The 17959-nt window shown below is 40.0% G+C and overlaps 1 protein-coding gene across 3 annotated transcripts in view; it reads right to left on the reverse strand.

Moving 5' to 3' along the window:
- Positions 1-17959, reverse strand: part of GREB1 (growth regulating estrogen receptor binding 1) — a 93284-nt gene that overhangs the window by 11731 nt on the left and 63594 nt on the right. For all 3 annotated transcript variants that reach the window (XM_067544757.1, XM_067544756.1, XM_067544758.1), the window contains exons 22-27: positions 15201-15814; positions 8170-8272; positions 6577-6735; positions 4388-4530; positions 3086-3247; positions 1516-1720 (exon numbers count right to left, since the gene is read on the reverse strand). In XM_067544757.1, the coding sequence (XP_067400858.1) occupies positions 1516-1720; positions 3086-3247; positions 4388-4530; positions 6577-6735; positions 8170-8272; positions 15201-15814 (1386 nt within the window). The remainder of the gene's footprint in view (positions 1-1515; positions 1721-3085; positions 3248-4387; positions 4531-6576; positions 6736-8169; positions 8273-15200; positions 15815-17959) is intronic.

Genomic DNA, 17959 nt, shown 5'->3' on the forward strand with positions numbered 1-17959 from the left:
CATCAGGTATAGAAGCTGATTTAAATGATAGCTTACATACCACAGTTAGTAGTTCTGCAATTTCACATTTGAGTTCCTTCAGAACTCTTGCATGAATACCATCTGGTCCTGGTGACTTATTACTTTTTAATTTATCAATTTGTTCCAAAACCTCCTCTAATGACACCTCAATCTAGAACAGTTCCTCAGATTTATAACCTAAAAGGAATGGCTCAGGTTTGGGAATCTTGCCAACATCCTCAGCTGTGAAGACTGATGCAAATAATTCATTTAGTTTCTTCTCAATAGCCTTATCTTCCTTGAGTGCTCCTTTACCATCTTGATCATTCAGTGGCACCACTGGTCGTTTAGCAGGCTTCCTGCTTCTGATGTACTTAAAAATAATTTTGCTGTTACCTTTTGAGTCTTTGGCTAGCTGTTCTTCAAATTCATTTCACAATCACTACTGCCATCCTGGTCAGGTGGTCGGTAGCATATCCCTGCTGCTATATTTTTATTATTCAAGCATGGAATTACTATCCATAGAGATTCTATGGCACAGCTTGGTTCATTTAAGATTTTTATTTCATTGGACTCTATGCTTTCTTTTATATGTAGTGCCACTCCCCCACCAGTATGATGTATTCTGTCCTTTGGATATATTTTGTACCTTTGTCCCATTGATTACCCTCATTCCACCAAGTTTCTGTGTTGCCTATTACATCAATATCCTCATTTAATATGAGATACTCAAGTTCACCCATGTTACTATTTAGACTTCTAGCATTTGTATATAAGCACTTTAAAAACTGTCACTTTTTAGCTGTCTGCCACTATGTGATGTAATTGAATGGGACTCTTCATTTGACTGTTTCTCATCAGATCCTACCCATATTTTATCCTCTTCCCTCTTCTCCTCCTTACTAGCATATAGAGAATTTCCATTAATAGATCCTCCCCTAAGGGATGTCTCTGTCCGAACCGCGTGTTCCTCCACACCTGTCAGCTTTCCCCCAGCCCTTAGTTTAAAACTGCTCTACGACCTTCTTAATTTTACATGCCAGCAATCCGGTTCTATTTTGGTTTCGGTGGAGCCCAGCACCAAACTCATTAAAGGCTATGCTAGCTAGCTACGAGCCCTACTCAAGTTCCACTGCCTTGAGATGCTGCAGTTCCTCCCACTGGCAAATGCCCTGTGGCCAAGATCCTCTACTGCATGCTGTAGCAAGGAGAAACTACCCCGGAGTGCACAAGTCTACTTCACAAATGTTTGCATTATAGGGTTAAGTATGAATGACTTTTTTGCTTCTATTTGGGGTACAATAGAGAGAACCACCCATTGCAGTAAAGGAGTGTGTAGTTTCTGAAGCACAGTATAGGTAGTGAGGTATATTTTGCTGCACGGATGTCATTTAGAAATTGGAAGAATGTAACTACCCTAGAGATCGCTTTTTGAAATAGTATAAAACTCTCAGTGAGGGCATATGTACATATTACAAACAAACACACGTTTTACCTTTCCCCCCCAATACCTACCTACTCCAGCACTGTTGAAAATACTCGGCAGCACTAGCATGATGTGGTTCGGCCAGTACTTTTTATATATAGCCATTTCATACTCCTTGACAACTAGAACGTGCAAATGGCTGGCACTATCCATTGCATGATACAGGTTGAAAAGTCCGTGTTCATGACGCCCAGTTGTGGGAGTAAAAGTGGGACTTTTTATGTAATCCTGACTCTGTAAAGTAAATACAAAAATTAAAGGTGAGTCTTTGTATTATGCTGAATATTATTTAAACAATGAGGGTCAGATCCTCATGTGGTGTAAGTCAGTGGATGTATGCTGATTTATTCCAGAAGAGAAACTGGCCTAATATCAAAATAATAGAGAGATTAGGAATGTTTATAAGAGGTGGAAGAGAACAACTTCTATGAAGTGACAAAGAAAAAGACCTTGATCACTTGATTAACTGGTAAGGGAGGGATAGGCAGGTATAGCCCCAGATGGGCTTGCTAAATCTTGATCTACCAGGGATATAGCATCTTTGGTGGCTTTACAGGCCCTGAGGAAGGAAAAAAAGAAAGTAAAGAATAGAAAAATAGAAAGCAACTACATTGAATGATCTCATAATGCTTTGCAAACTTACATTACAACTCACAGCAGCACACCCTGTGAAGCAGGTAAATATTACGCAATTTTTACAGATGAAAAAGCACACAGAAATTAAGTGATTTGCCAAAGGTTTCATAGCAGATCAGGGGCAGAGGTGGGAATAAAATCTGTGGAGACCTGACACCTACTTCCAATACGGTAACCACTAGTAAACTGATGGTGGCAGTATATAAACAGTATATAAACAGTATATAAACTGGTGGCATAATAAATTGGGATAATTTTGTAGTCCCATCAGCTGAAAAACAAAACTCTTTCTCAAGTAAAAGTTGTGTAACTTCAATTTTGGTTGCAGTCTAGCAGACAAATATTAAAAAATACGCTCCCACCTATCTAGCCATAAGCTGACAAAACTCAAGGATGGAATGTAAACCAATAACTGTTGTTTGTGGACAGCTTACCTTCTGCACCATAAAACCTCTGCTGCTATTACTACTATTCCACAAATTGTTCCAGTAGTGTGAAGAGAGTATACTTCATTGAGTCAGGCAGAGATTGTTTGGGGCTTTCAGGGGTTTTTGTAAAGGCTCATATCAGAGACTAGACAGCCTGCTGAAACTGATAACCTCCGGAGCTGTTTTCCCTGAAGCTACAATGAGGTTCTGCAAAGTCACCACAGAGATTCTTTCAAAGCTCTTCTTTATGTGATCTTTTGACCCATTTATGCAGGCCAGGACAAGCAAGCAGCCACCTTCCAGTGATAACTTTCTTCCTCTTACTTAGCCATAGGCAAAACATAAACATGTACATTTGATTCTCAAAGCTGAGATCATCCTCTCTTCAGTGTCTTAATACAGAACCCTGGGAACTCCTCATCATTTCCTGGCAGCAGAACCAACAGTGAAGCCAAAGTGTGGCCTGACCCTACAGATCTTTAGATCAGCCCTGTCTGTGCCCCACATGTGGCTATAAACATAATTATCCATCTACCTTATCTGTGACAAGCGGTAACCTCATGCTTTCCAGCTGTCTTCCCGGGTGACTAAAGACAAAATGGTGCTCCTTTGACTTGGGGATGATAAAATGCAGCTGGATCTCCTCTCCGAGCATGGAATAGGAAAAGGCAAACGCATGCAGGGTGGACTCATACAGCTGAAAGGGAAAAGAGGAGAAATCTAATGGTTAGATTCTAACTTTGCTTCCCAAGAGAGCACAGATCAGTTCATAGACATCGTTAAATCAGCACCAAGCCAACAGGAAACCATGCACGGCACTGGGGTACATTTTACCTCACAACTCACATTAATACTAATCAGTGCCATTTGGCTCAAGCCCAACATATTCACTAAATAATTTACCCAGCTCGCTGGCCTGAAGCCATCAATTTACTCTTTGTCTCACTGATGGTAGCAAAGCTTGTGGGCCAACCTCATCTCTCAGTAAGACCATTTCCTGACACCATGACCAGCGGTGAAGCCAAAGTGTGGCCTGATGCTCCAGATCTTTAGATCAGCCCTGTTTGTGCCCCACATGTGGCTATAAATGAAATTATCTATCTATCTTATCTGTGACAAGTGATAAGTAAGGTCATGCTTTCCAGCTGTAGTAGCTGCAGTGCTTGCATTTCTAATGCCTCTTTCGTCACATTCTAATGGGCAGCAACCTGGAGGGTTTGTTTGAATAATAAGAGTCCACATGGTATGTATAAAATGCTCTCCACAGCATTGATTGATTGTCAGACTTACTACCTTCTTCAATTGCTCGGCTCCAAAGCAAATGTTAATAAAGTCCACGGGGAATGTTTACTGGGAAACCAATGATCATTTATAGTTGCCTATAGCATTTCATATGTCAGAGGTAATGATGCAAGGAACAGTCGTGCAAAGTCAGGGCATGAAACTGTTGACCTCCGTGGCCTTTCCTGACACATGAATCTGTGTTCACAGATATATTCACAATGTGCTTTTGTCCTGTATTGCTGCCACTATCAAAAATTACTTATCACTACGATAAAACATTTTGTCTAGACAAAGATTCCAATTCTGCAATTCAACCCCCACACACAGATACCTATGCCTGACTGGACTCCTTTGACTTCATTGGGGCTCAGTGCAGGTGCAAAGATCCAACTGCAATATCAGGGCCAAAATCTATACGTCAGTTCTCTATGGAAATGCGGCTAGAGCAAATATGCAACGTGGGTACCAGTACTGATATTGTTATGGATGCAAAACATAATTTACAAATCTGCTACAGATTGATAATCCTAAATAAAAATTAGGCATGGCTTACCTGATACCTGGGATTGAAGCCCATGTATTGATGGCACTGTTCACAGTGGTGGTATGTATTGTACGCAGCATACTTCGATAATCTCATTCGAGTTGTTTGACGGCGCATATACATGTCCTCCTGTTTTCTGCCTGTTGATCTGTCTGTAAATAAAAAAAATTGAATTGTATGAATTTTAAGTCTATTCTAGGGCCTACTATATCTGGCTGTGGTGAATAAATAGTTTCTGTAATCATAATAAGCCTGCAGGGACAATGGCTACACCAAAACAAAATATGTATTCGGCATGAACTTAGAAGGTTTTATTATGTGCGTATTGAAGGGAAGAGAAAATAACTAAATTTCAGTGCTTTATCATGACAGTTCTGTGCTAATTTATAACAACACTGAGGTGCAGGTAAAGCAAAATTATTATTATTATGATTATTATTACTATTATTTGTTGAGTGGTGATCTTGTTCTGGGCACAGAACAAACAGAAAGGAAGACACTATCTTTGCTTTCACAGAGCACAGTTTAAAATATTCTCTCCAACCTTCTTGTCTAAATTAGCGGTCTGAGAACAGTGTCCACTTATAACTTTGATGTGACATTTTTAAGAACATGGTTCTAGCATGTAAGTGTTCAGGGACTGGATGACGGAGGGGGTTAGTAATGAGGTATCAAATGGAAGGACAGTCTTGTGGTTAATGCAATGGACTGGGACTTGGGTTCTGTTTCTGGCACTGTCACACCCTTATTGTGTGACATCAGGCAAGTCCCCTTTGAATGCTCTAGTTTTTAAATGCCCAAGCTGTGCCTCGTTTTCACAGATGCTCAGCACCTGCAGTTCCAACTGAAAATCAGGCCCAAAGTGCCTCAAAATAGAGGCACCTAAAATCAAAGGCCATTTTTGCAAGTGTTGGTGTTAATCTCTCTGTGCCAGCTTTACAAAGTTATTTAGGCCTTTGAAGATGCAGACAGGATGTACAAGAGTCAATTGGAGTTCGGTGCCTAGCCTGCAGAGGCACTTTTTGTAAATCCCACTTGGTGCCAATCTGCATCTTTAGGCATAAAATAACCTTTGAATATCTGGGGCTCTGTGCCTCAGCTGGACATCAGCAACATGGGGATAATGAAATCACCACGCAGGAGTCGGGAGGGTAAATTAATTAGTGCAAGCATGTAAAATCCACAGTCGTTATGAGTGGGGTGGGCCAACAGAAAAGTCTGTCAATTTAATAAAAATAAAAGAGAGCCTTTCACCTCTAGCTTACAGCTCTAAATCCAGCTCAGGTTTGCTATGACAGGCAGTTGTTATCCTCTGACTGATGTCAAAGCAGTCTGTGTGAAATGAGTTTGGTAGTTCTTAGCTGGCAGGTGTCCACATTACAAAACCCCCTCCCCTATCATTACCTCAACTATCACCCTTGCCACCAGTCTCCACAGCGGGACTAAGGACCGAAAGAGGAGAGAGTCCAGTGACCTTATTATGTGGATCTTCATATAACTGAACCTGAATTGAGACCACCAACTCATTTAACACAGTCCACCAAACAGCCATCAAATGGATCACTACTTCAATGGACCACATGCAAACTTGTGACCTAGAGTCCAATTCTAACTTCACTCACATGCAGGAGCTACGCTAGCTGTTTTGCCAGCCAGGGCAGAACATGTTTTTGGGCCCACTCCCTTAGCAGCTGAACGGAAGAAAAAGCCAGCCAATTGGGAGTGGAGTCAAAAAACCAGCTGAGTGGCACAGCAATTTGGCACCCCAGAAGTTGGTGCCTGGGCAACTACTCTGCTTGCCCACTCCTAGAACCAGCCCCGTACACATGAATAGTCTTATTGAAATATAATGGGACAACTCAAGTGAGTAAATTTACTCAAATATGTATATGTTTGTAAGATCAGGGCCTCACGGGGGAAAGGCTACATCGCTTCCATGCAACAAAACATGTTGCCCGTGCTTATGTATTGTTCCTTATCTGGCAAGCTTTTCATCCTGTTTCAAGTTAGCCCTAATTTTCAAACTCAACAGTATAGCTCTGTAAATTATAATTATATACAGGTGAAATCCTGGCCTCATTGAAATCACGGGACTCTTGCCATTTGCTTCAATAGAGCCAGGATTCCATCCATACAGTCTATATTAGGCGAAAATAAATAAGTATATGCATCTCTCTCAGTGTCTTTTAAATTCTGACCGTCACTGTTTATATTCTGAAGCCTTGTACAAATCAGACTTGCATCTTCATATTTCGGATCATGAATAGTGTAGTCAAAAGGTATCTTCTTAAATGTCTCCAAATCAGGCCACGTCTCTCCTGGCTGGTGATAACATTGGTCTGATTCTTCTCGGAGTTCTGTAATATGAGTAAAAAAACAAACAAACCTGCAGTTTGCAATAAATATAATGATGTCTGTAGTTTTATAGAATGCTTTTTTAAAGAGATGTGTGAAATCAGTTGAAAGAGTCAAATGATTGCATAGGGAGATACCCCAACCTAAAGCAAGTGTATGCTATTCACGTGCTTTAAGTTATTAATTATTATTATTTTACTATTCTTTCTTTTACTATTTTAATGCAACAGCATCTGTGAAGCTGTTTTCTGCAGAAAAACCAGTGAACATCTGAAGAATTATTCAACATTCCTCACCCTTCAATGCAATTCTGGCTTTTAGACCCATCACAGAGCACCTGTCAGAAGCCATCTGGAATCGTATGTGCAGTGATAATAAAAGCACCACAGCAAGGATTTTGCAGGTAAAATGAACCAAAGTCAGCAGGAGTCTATCCACTAACTTCAGTACACTTTGAAGGGAGAGCTTTCAGTTAAGGGAATTTGGTTTGTTCTCTCCCGCACTAGTAAGGAATCCAAAATGTTTGAGGGCCGACCTTAAGCTGTTGCAGTGTCAAAGTTCCACAGAAGTGAATGGAGCTGTCATCATTTACACCAGCTGAGGACCTGCTGCTTGGAAACTGGAGGTAAATAGGAAACTCAAGGAGAGCTCTTCACCCAGGGTGAAATTCCTCTCCGTGCAGAGGGCTGGCCAGCATACAAATGTATGATCCACTTAGATTCTATGTAAGGATTTAAATGGGACTTAAGTGAGACATAAGCTTCGCACTGCTCCTTTGCACAGGGGAGTAAAAAGTAAAGAGTAAAAAGAGTAAATAGCCCCAAGAGTAAAAAGCCATCAAATAAGTCACTGTGGAAAGTGATTGATCAAAGTAAATAGCAGAGCCTCGCAGACACCTAGAATTACATCTGGGGAAGGAGGGGAATGGGGATATGCTGGAAACTGAGAATAGGATAACTACTGGAGAGCAGGAATGTGTGTATGGTCTCTTCCTGTTCCTATGATCTCTTGTTTACTTACAACCAATAACATATTGACAGTATTGCTGATGGTTATAAATCTATCAATGTTTCCAACTACTCCCTTTTTTGCATTTGACCGAAAAAATTCATTCTGGTCTGACAGTCAGTATATTCTTTCTCAGCATGAGATGAATTATTTTTAAACATACATAAATGTTACTGCCAACTTTCTAAGAAAAACAGAGATGTGCTGAGAGGAGAAGTAAGCTCTAAATGGAGAGAAATAAGCTAACAATAGGATACCGAAATAGAAGTTAAGGATTTTAATCCCTTCACTTAATGACCTTAAATGGATTACAGTAATATAAATAAACTGAAGGTGAAGAGCACATGATAAACTAGTCAACTATTCGTCCAATTAACAAAGTGATTAAAAAAAAACCAGAAGCAAATATTTCTTCATCAAGAACTTACTAATATTGATTTCCTCCTCATCATAAACATCCACTTCTGTCAGTCTAATCAGCATTCTGGACAAGATACTGAGGAACTGAAGATATGCTCCCGTTTTTCCTATCTGTAACAAACATATAAATCAGAAACTGAACAGTTGTTTAACATCAGTGCCACTCTGTCATCTCTTTGGAAACTTGAAATTGCAACGACTACTGTAATCTATTTTAAAAGTGGGTCAAAATCCAAGTCTTAAATTCTGTTGCATATACATACCTATTCCTGTGTATTTACAAGTTTATATGGGATAATTAAGGACCCAGTTAACACAGTTATGCAACTTGTATGCAAAAAATTAACATTCAAAATATACCTTACGTGATACCCTCAGGATATAAGTACACAAAAAACTCACCACAGGCAACTTCTCTCCCCTGAACTATACTCCCTATAATGGGCAGGAAAACACATTTTTAAAAATCCAGACAAGTACATTACATGAAAATCTAAACACAGCACTTGACAAACACTGGGCCCTTGACTTTAATGGGACTGAGGAAGAAATTTCTATCTTGCAGGGATAAGAGCAGCTTTCATAATTTCTATTTGCACTTTGCCTGCTTTCTGTGTAATTCAACATTAAAAATTGCACTGAAGACAATTTGATAATCATAAACTACAGTTGCCTCTGTAGTGCTCAGACTGACAATTAAACCAGTAATAATCCTGATCCTGCTTTCACTGAAATTCTACGGTTTACTTCAACGGGAGTAGCATCAGGCCTGATAATAAACTGACGGCAGTGCAGATTCTGTTTTCCTGATGTACCCAAGAATCCACTTGCAGTGAAATAACTGTACTAGAGATTTGAAGAATGTTAGACATGTAGGATTGGGTCTAATGAGGGTTGTATTATTTTCCAGTTACGCAATCAATGATCGTTTCACTTTACATTTGAAAGAAGGAGACTCTGAAGCTGAAACAAGCCAAAATAACATTTGTTTCTCTTTAAAGCTGACAGACGACAAACAGGACCATGCCCTTCCTACTAAATCAGATTTCTCTCCGATCAGTTGTGCACCTAACAAACTGATCCAAAGCCCACTGAATTCAATGGGAATCTTTTTATTGACTTCAGTGGGTTTTAGATCAGGAAGTAGCTATTAGTGACTACATAGGTCCATTCATTTGTAAATCAACTAAATAAAAATTGCATAGCTTGGAAGTGAGCCCGCATCTAATATTTTTTGCAAATGTAAAACTGATCATGCTTACTTCCAGGAGAGAACAGTACCTACATCATCTCTCTTGTTTGGGATTACTTCTATGTGCCTTTATCAGAGCTTTCATTTCTTCTGAAGTGACACTTAGATTTCTATTAAGATCATCATTACTCTGTCATTTTCAGATTCTCAGTTTGAGAATAATTTTATAGACAATTTGACAGTAATAAAGAGACCCTGTAGCTCAGACATGTGCCCCTCGCAGCTGAAACAGGCAGGGTCTCTTGAGACCAGTTTCATTTTGATGGAACACAACTTCCTTAAAAGGAAAACCGCTTTCCGTTCGTTAAGTCAACTGTCAGCTCCAGAAAGCAAAATTCTAGAGCTAATGGATTTGCAACATGACCTACTCGGTAAATGGAGCTGCCCGCAACACTTGTTGCTGATAACATTAAGTTTTTATATCTAGCATCCCTATCAGTCTAAGAAAATAAGATACCAAATGGGGTAACGTTGCCTATAAGAAAGCAATTATTGTATGATTATCAGTAACACCTCAAACATGTGGCAGTGCCCAGTGCCTTGTTAGATGAGATGTTTTGGGTTCCATACACCTTTATACACCTTGATGTATACACCCTGATGTAGAATACTTACTCTGTTTCTTTTTCTGTCTACACAAAGTAGAAAAAGTGCAGTCTGATGCAGATAGGAGAAACACAGCCTTGGAAGAAAAAGGCTGAAGGAAGAAGCAAAAATCTCAAGCTTGTAGATCATTTATGAAAATTGAGGTGTGTGACTCCCTCAAGAGTTCACTAGTTTGATGTCTCCTTGATATTTGGCATGATTTCGGGTATGAAAACCGTAGGATACATTTACATTTCAACTCTTTAATCAGAGGGCCATGCAGCAGCATTTACTACTTATGATGTCTACATTTTGGAAGGAAACTGAGTCGAGGTTGTCCTTGCAAGATGCTCAATGGTTGGAAGGCTCACTTTTTGTGTACTAAAGAGACACACTTATAAAGTACAATACCTGCTTAAGGGGAAAGGTAGTCCTGAGATCTCATCCAGGATATTATTCTTTCCATGGATACCTAGGTTAAACTGAAAGCAGGTGGTCCTTCTGCCCAGAGGGTGAGATTCCAGTCAGCAAAATGGTTTAAGTGCTACCATGTTGATTTGTACAAAAGACATTCAAAGTGCTGTTATAACATGTACAGTAATGTATTCCCCTTTCTCCACTGGTTTCAGACACTGCTTAGAAGGATGATTAACAGGAATGGCTCTCAGATACCAAATCTTGTGGTACAAGCCATCTGATTGACCACTTTCTTATCATCTCTGCTACTAAAAATGTGCTTCCAAATCTTCACATTTGTAAAATATGGCAAAAGTAAAAAAACGTCTATATTTTTTTTCTAATCCAGTTTCCAAGCGAGAGAGTTCTAAACAGACCACAGCAGTGATTCTCAAATTGTGGTCTGAGAAACACTCATGGTTCACAGAAAATATGCTGATGGTTCACAGATGTTGCTGGCTCTTCTTGTTTCCATCTGCTACATTGCATTAAAAGACAGCTAACAATAGATACATTAAATACTTTCCTAATATTTTCCCATGTAAGCAACAAGCTCTAGAAATCTCAGAGATGTTAGAGGGGAGGTGGTGTAAGCAAGCAATCATGGATGGGAGATTGCCCGTAAGACCATCTTTCTTTTAGACTGTGGTTAGCACAACCAAAGCATTTGGGAACCCTGTATCACAGAGTTGTTCACGGGACTTGGACTGCTTCCACACTTATAGAAAGTGCTATTTTCAGGGTATAAAAACACAACAAAGAAATGGAGCAACAGCACCAAACCTCTTGCATGTAATTTGGGAACACATAAGAAACTTTTATTTCTTTAAAAAAAAAATCAGTGAATTTGGTCGTCATGGAAGGTATTATACTGAACACCCTGGATGATGAATTTATATCCACAGAACTGGTAAACTTTTTCACAGTAGTGCATATTTAACCATACTGCCCAACCAGTGTCTTAATATTGTTCGAGAGACCACCCCAGGGATGAAGTAGCAGTACTAGCTCCATGCTTTTTCACTCTTTGCCCTCTGATAAGACTCCCAACAAGAACGATAATTCTTAATTATTATAGTTTCTTAATGTAGACACTTGTCTACTAAAAAAATGGACTGAATCTACCAACTATTTTCACATGAAAGGAACTCTGGACAATGGACATGAAGATAAAAACATTTTCTAGGGAAGCTGACATCTTTCCCTCATTAATTTCCAGAACCATACCCAGGGGATCTCAAAGGCAGCCAGGGTAGGTAATTTCCAATTTATACAAAGCCTTTATGCTATGAATCAACAAATAAATCTTGAGCCATCCAACGCAGAATGTTATCCAAGAATGCATTCAAGTGGAATCCAAAGACTATAAATAGCTTGTTGAAAACTCTTGGGGACAATGATAACAATGCACAGGAACAATCTAGAAGTGAAGGTCACCAACCATACACCTTGGGAAGAATCCATGCTAAGGTCTGACTGTGGCATACCACAGAAGCATGCAGCCTTCAGGACCACATGCCAGAGGGTCTTCTTACCTCTGAGCTAAAAAAAAAATGGTGCACAAGGATGTATTAATGAAACAAAACTTCAGTGAGTTTCTTTGAGTGCCATAGACTGAGAGTCTAAGGTGGGTGACGGGTGGGAAATGAGACTTCTTAGAAACCAGAAGGAAGTTCCAGCACTAATACTCCAGAGACCAATTCAAGTAATGGTCCAGTGGCTCCATTAGAAAGGATTTAATGGATTTGGAACCTGGAGCATCTTCTCTCCTTACTTTTATCCTTAGATTTGTCTTTCTGGATATGAAGCAGAAAATCTAAGAAATGCAGAGGCAGCCTGCATTCAGTAGGAATTTGGGTTCCCAAGATAGGGCGAGAGAATTTCTCCCCATGTTTCATTCAAAAGAAGCAAAATAAAGGACTGCTGAGAAAAAAGGAAGTATTGGGGTTAGCTAACGACAAGTCTGTTTTGCCCCTTTTATTCCTGTGAGTGTACTCAGACCATTGATTGGTGTTTTCACCTGCAGTTTTTATCATTAATTTATTATTGGTATTGTGGAATCACCCCAAGGTCTCAGTGAAGACTGCAGCCCATAGTGCTAGGGGTTGTACATGTCTTGTCTGGAAAGTAGCCATATGGAAAACAATTTAGCCAATCTTATAAGTGGTATGTATATGAGGGAAAGGAAAATTCCTGAATGCTAAACTTTTGGGCAGTGATATTTACAGTTTTGGTTCACTAAAATGCTTGATTTTTCTTAAATTGACTTCTTATGTTGTATGGTAAGACAAAAACTTTCTAGTATCTGAAAGGATTGTGTCCACCAATTCAGAGCTCTTCTTCCACTTTATACTCTGGCTGAAGTGTTATTTATATGCTTAGAATGGCATTATTAACTCTTGCTTTCTGTGGTTTTAGTCCCTGGGTTAATGTTACAAAAACTGGAAATCTTTCCTTAGTTTGGATTTATTTCTAAAGAGCTCAGACAAGACTTTCTGGTACCAAAATCTTTTACTGCTTCCTCTTAAGGCAGTAGGTAACATAACTCCACAAATGGAGCAATGGTTATTAAACAAGCCCCTGAGCAGAACATACTTCTGGTACGAAAACATTTAATTTCCAAAGGAAGAGAGGAACTCACATTTGCTATATGTTTTCTTTCACCTTTCCATTGGAAGAGATATCATACTATCACACCTGAAGCCAAAAATGACCGACATACTTTCTTTACTGTTTTGGGTTTTTTTAGAATATATTTCCTTTAGCATGTTTGGGGTTTAGACATTAAAGGGAGCTAAGCAGCCATGTTCCCCAACAAACTGAGATGAAAATATACCCCCTAAAAATGAAACATTTAAGAAAAAGCAGCATTTAATTCCTGATTTCCTCCATAAAATGTTCAGTATGAAACATGTGTAATCAGGAAGAACTGGTGAGAATGCAATAAATGAATGCATGGAGAATATTTTTAGGACCTGATCCAAATCCCATTAAAGTCAATGGGAAATTGTAAGTCAGAACCTGTGTAGAGGGCAGCCTGAATCCTTTGCACCACTTAATTCCTCAAAATCAGGCTTGCACTCAACACCCCAACAAGTAGCCAAATGAATAAAAAGGCAGACTATGTTTTCTGCATATACCTGGCCAATGACACATACCACATGTGTTAAGGACCAATTCCTCAGATAAATACAGGGCTCCCACTGACTTTGTTGAGAACCACAAGCGTACATCAGTGAACAGAAGTAAATGGTTTTGTGGCCAAATTAACGCCACATTAATATAAATTACGATATACGGGTTATTTTGTACCCTTATTGTAGCTTTGGGAACCATAACTTTGAACTTCTTGATTTTTGAGCATGCAAAATTCCAACCAAAATTACATCAGTGTATGTTTTTCCCAGATGTGGAAACATACTAGCTATCTGTTGCACAATATATCAGTTTTTACCCTGCCTGTGTTTACCACACATTTCTCTCTTTTGAACACTTTCTATCTTAATCCCCAGAAAACATGGAGAGTTTCAATTATGGAGATGGAGAGCAGTGAAGAGATGTCCTTCAGAGATCCATCTGGTACCCCATATACACTTATAGCAGCACTTGCAAGTGCCTATATAGTTCAAATACATAGAGTCAATTTGTACTCTTACTTACTTGAAATAGATGTGACACTATCTATTTCAATGGAGTTGCACCTACTGAGAGGAGAATGTGGTCTTTTCTATACTGAGACCCCTGCAATACACAGGTACAGAAGGGTGAGTGGCAGATTGAACTCTGGCTTTCTGTGGTTTTAAGTCAGTGGATTAATGTTACAAAAACTATAAATCTAAGTCTTTGCCTTTCTAGTGTAATGATCTACACTAGACTGTTTTGTCGAAAAACGTCAGCTTTTTTCTACAAAACAGCGCTGGTGTACACACTGCAATCACCCCTCCTCCCTGACAAACCTGTCTTGTTTTGGATTGATTTCTAATTTCTAATGACTATATACAATATTTTCTCAGAGGCTATGGTGTTTCCTTTGTGCCTGGCATGCTGCATAAAACTTCAGTGGAACAGTAGAACTTTTAGTATATAGTATGTATAGAGTATAGAGAATTCTAGAGCACCATGCCCATAGCTGTGCGCTAATTATTCTTAGGACACTTAAGAAGAAAAGGGCTTCCTCAAGTCTTTACTTATTTCCAAGTGTCCTTACAAAGTCATTTTAAAACTCTTAGGCCAGAAGTTCAGCTGTCATGCATGAGCATAGCTCTGCTAAAGTGGATCAGTCCCTCTTGTATGTTGCATTTGTGACAACTTCTATTTTTGTCCAAACCAGGAAGGAAAAGGCTAAATCTGTCCAGCTTGACCATAAGAAACTGACCCTGTGTGGCTATTCAAACTTTATTTAAAATTTAACTCCTTTTAGTCTGTAACAAGCTACAAGGGAGAGCATGGTGTATTTTCAAAGACGAGCATAATGTCCTTAAAACATAGCACTAATTGTATAAAGATTAACAAAAAAAGACATCACTACAACTTAATTATCCTTGGCTCAGGTTAACAGTGGGGAGAGGAAGATTATTTAACGAGGGTGGATACAGTAATAAAAACATATAAGAAGGATTATTTTTCACCAGTGAAAAAATTCAGTTAGGTATGAATAATAATCTCATTAACCTAGCGCTTAATGAGATTAAGACAAAATTAATCAAAATAAAACAATGATAATAATATCCTATTCTTATTACACACCTGAGGTGGCCCACTCAGCAGCAGCCTCCTTGGGTGAAAGGTGTCCATTCTGCCCTCATTTCTATTATTGTAATCCATATGGATTGGTTTGGGAACTGTCCACTGGCGATAGTATAGAGACTGCTCCGTGCAGGTCATCATTTTACTCATGACAGGGCGGAAAGAACTCGCCCACATCACAGAATGATATGGCAAGAGGGAAGATGACTTGGGAAGTCCGCTGCTGTCAGTAGAGGTAATAATGTCATACACCAGTTTAGGCAGGAAAACTATGGGGGGCTGTTTTGAGGCTTTAGTCATGGAGCACTGAGATGTCTGCAGGATGAAGGAGCTGTGAGTAGGTGCAGAGGAAGAGGAAGATGAGGAGAAAGGTGATGATGATGAGGTGATGGAAATTTGGGCACTTTTTATGTTCTGTTTTGAATCCAGTTGTTCAGTTGCAGCTGGCAAGTGCTTGATAATCACTGTCTGTGCCCCCTTTTCTGCTTTCTGCCTTTGCCTTTCGCAGTTGTTTGCACTCTCTTCAGTACTGCTGCTTAGGACGTGGTGGGGCGACTTTGCTACTTCCCCTGTTGTTGCTAAAGGAGGAGATGATTCAATGCAGGATGCTGCACCTAAAAACAAAATCTGTATTTCAACGTGGGATAATAGGATTCTTCAGCAACTACCTTGAACCACAACATTTCTATTACACCTTTCATAGTCAAATCACAGCAAACAATATTTAATGCAGACATCAAAAGCTGTGAACCCAGGCCTGCTCCAGTTGGACCAAATTGTGTTCACCTAACACACACAAGTAGTCTTACTGAAACTAATGGGAGTATTTGTGCGAATAAGCCTATGAGAGTTTGGAATACTAAATCCATGGCAAAGCTCCCACTGATTTCAGCACTGAGCCTGATGTTTGTTAAGTATTCCATGTCTTCAAGAAATGTAATTAAAAATAACTTTAAGAATTTTAATATTCACAGGTTATTTCCCCCGAGATTAAACTGTTTTAATATAGACATGATTTTGATCCTAAATGTTCAACCAGAATCCCATTAACATTACAAGTATCAGCCTCCTGGAGGCTTAGGGCATGATCCTGAGAGTTGCTGAATATCCCTAACCCTCAAAGATTTCCAAAGGGAGATGCAAATGATCAGCAATTCTCAGGTCAGCCTTTCAAAAGAGTTAGTTTTCTGAGGCACTGAGGTCCACAGCACTTATTGGAGTGTCTGGTTGAAATTGGACATGGAGAAAACAGCTTTCCCCCATTGGAGATGGTTTCCATTAGAGAAAGCAGCAGTCGTGTTTTTTTGCGTTTTGCAGAGGTGGGGCTCTCAACAAATAAAGACTCCCCGCAAGCAAAAAAAGAGAAAAGTGATTGTCAGCACTGATATAAACAAACGCAATCTCATAAAGTCAGACAGGCTTCAAACATCTAATTCAGGACATGTACCAATTTCCAGGGAAACAGCTATATAATTTACACTCCATAGGGTCGCCAACTTTCTAATTTCTGAAAACCGGACACTACAGCAGAAGAGCTGGAACCTCCCCCTGCTCCACCTCTCCCTCCCAAGGCTCTACCCCCTGCTCGCTCCTCCCGCCCCCCCCCGCCCCCCGGCTGCTTGCTGCTCTCCCCTCTCCATCTTGCTTATCGCTGGGTCCTCTCCACCTCCTCCCCTCCCCCTGGGCTCCCTCTGCTCTGGGATGGGAGCTGCAGCCCCTTTTGTGGAGTCTGCCTACCCATGAGATGTAGGTAGGAGTTGACCCTAGCTGAGCAGGAGCTAGTGCGAGTTGATGACCCAGCGCCTCCCTCCCCAACTTTCCCACCCGCGGTAACTAGACTTTTGGTGCCTGGTCAGTACATCTGACCAGACACTGTACAGGTCCCCCTTTCGACCAGACTTTCCAGTCGAAAACAAGACAACTGGCAACCCTAACTCCAAAACGAGAGTTACCATAAACCCATTGCTTTGCTGTCCATGACTCCATGCAGGAGCTCCACAGATTATGCTTACCAAAGATAGAAGCAATCTCTATGAGACATGGATCAACAAGGTTGAGGAGTTTTCACACTACAATTTACAGATCATGTCCCTGACACCAGACCCTGCCCCAGAACACCCTCAGTCATGACTAGCCATGAGGGACCTGCAGAGCGTGAACTCCATAGTTTCTGGGTGAGCCAAAAGTGATGTATAATATTTACATACCGTGGTTCCTTTCTTGACTGTCTATTTTTCCACAAACACATACGAGGGATGCCCACTTGCTTTGCCCCCAGGAAGAGGCATCCCAATTGCAAACTTAGTCAAAGCAACCAATAGCAGAACAACAACAATGGTAAAAATGTCTCCAGCAATGTGAATACAATTTGGATTTTGTACCACTATGACAACCTGCCAAAGACCCATATCCACATGCAGAAACTGGCCAAAAAGATTTTCTTTAACAAACAGATTCAGGCTAACAAATCCACAAGCAGCATCCCAGGGCAGTGCGGAAGAGGTCAGCAGCCTGACTTTGAAGAAGAGTATACATTTCAAAAATGAAAAATGTTTGGGGAGCTTATCCAAACCTTTTGGTTCTTTTCCATTTGTAATGGCAAATGTTCCTTGTGGCAAAAGAATTCACAGCCAGAATACTCATATAATAGTGGTGAGAACTATAATTAGTTAGAAATAACTTGCAACATTTAATTTTACAGCTAATGCAACATGAGATGTTTTGTGATGTTACATGAAATTAATACCTTCTATATAAAC

The sequence above is a fragment of the Emydura macquarii genome, unplaced genomic scaffold (genome assembly GCF_026122565.2).
Source record: "Emydura macquarii macquarii isolate MOO-44397 ecotype Brisbane River unplaced genomic scaffold, CSIRO-AGI_Emac_v2 contig_1027, whole genome shotgun sequence".
NCBI lineage: Eukaryota > Metazoa > Chordata > Testudines > Chelidae > Emydura > Emydura macquarii.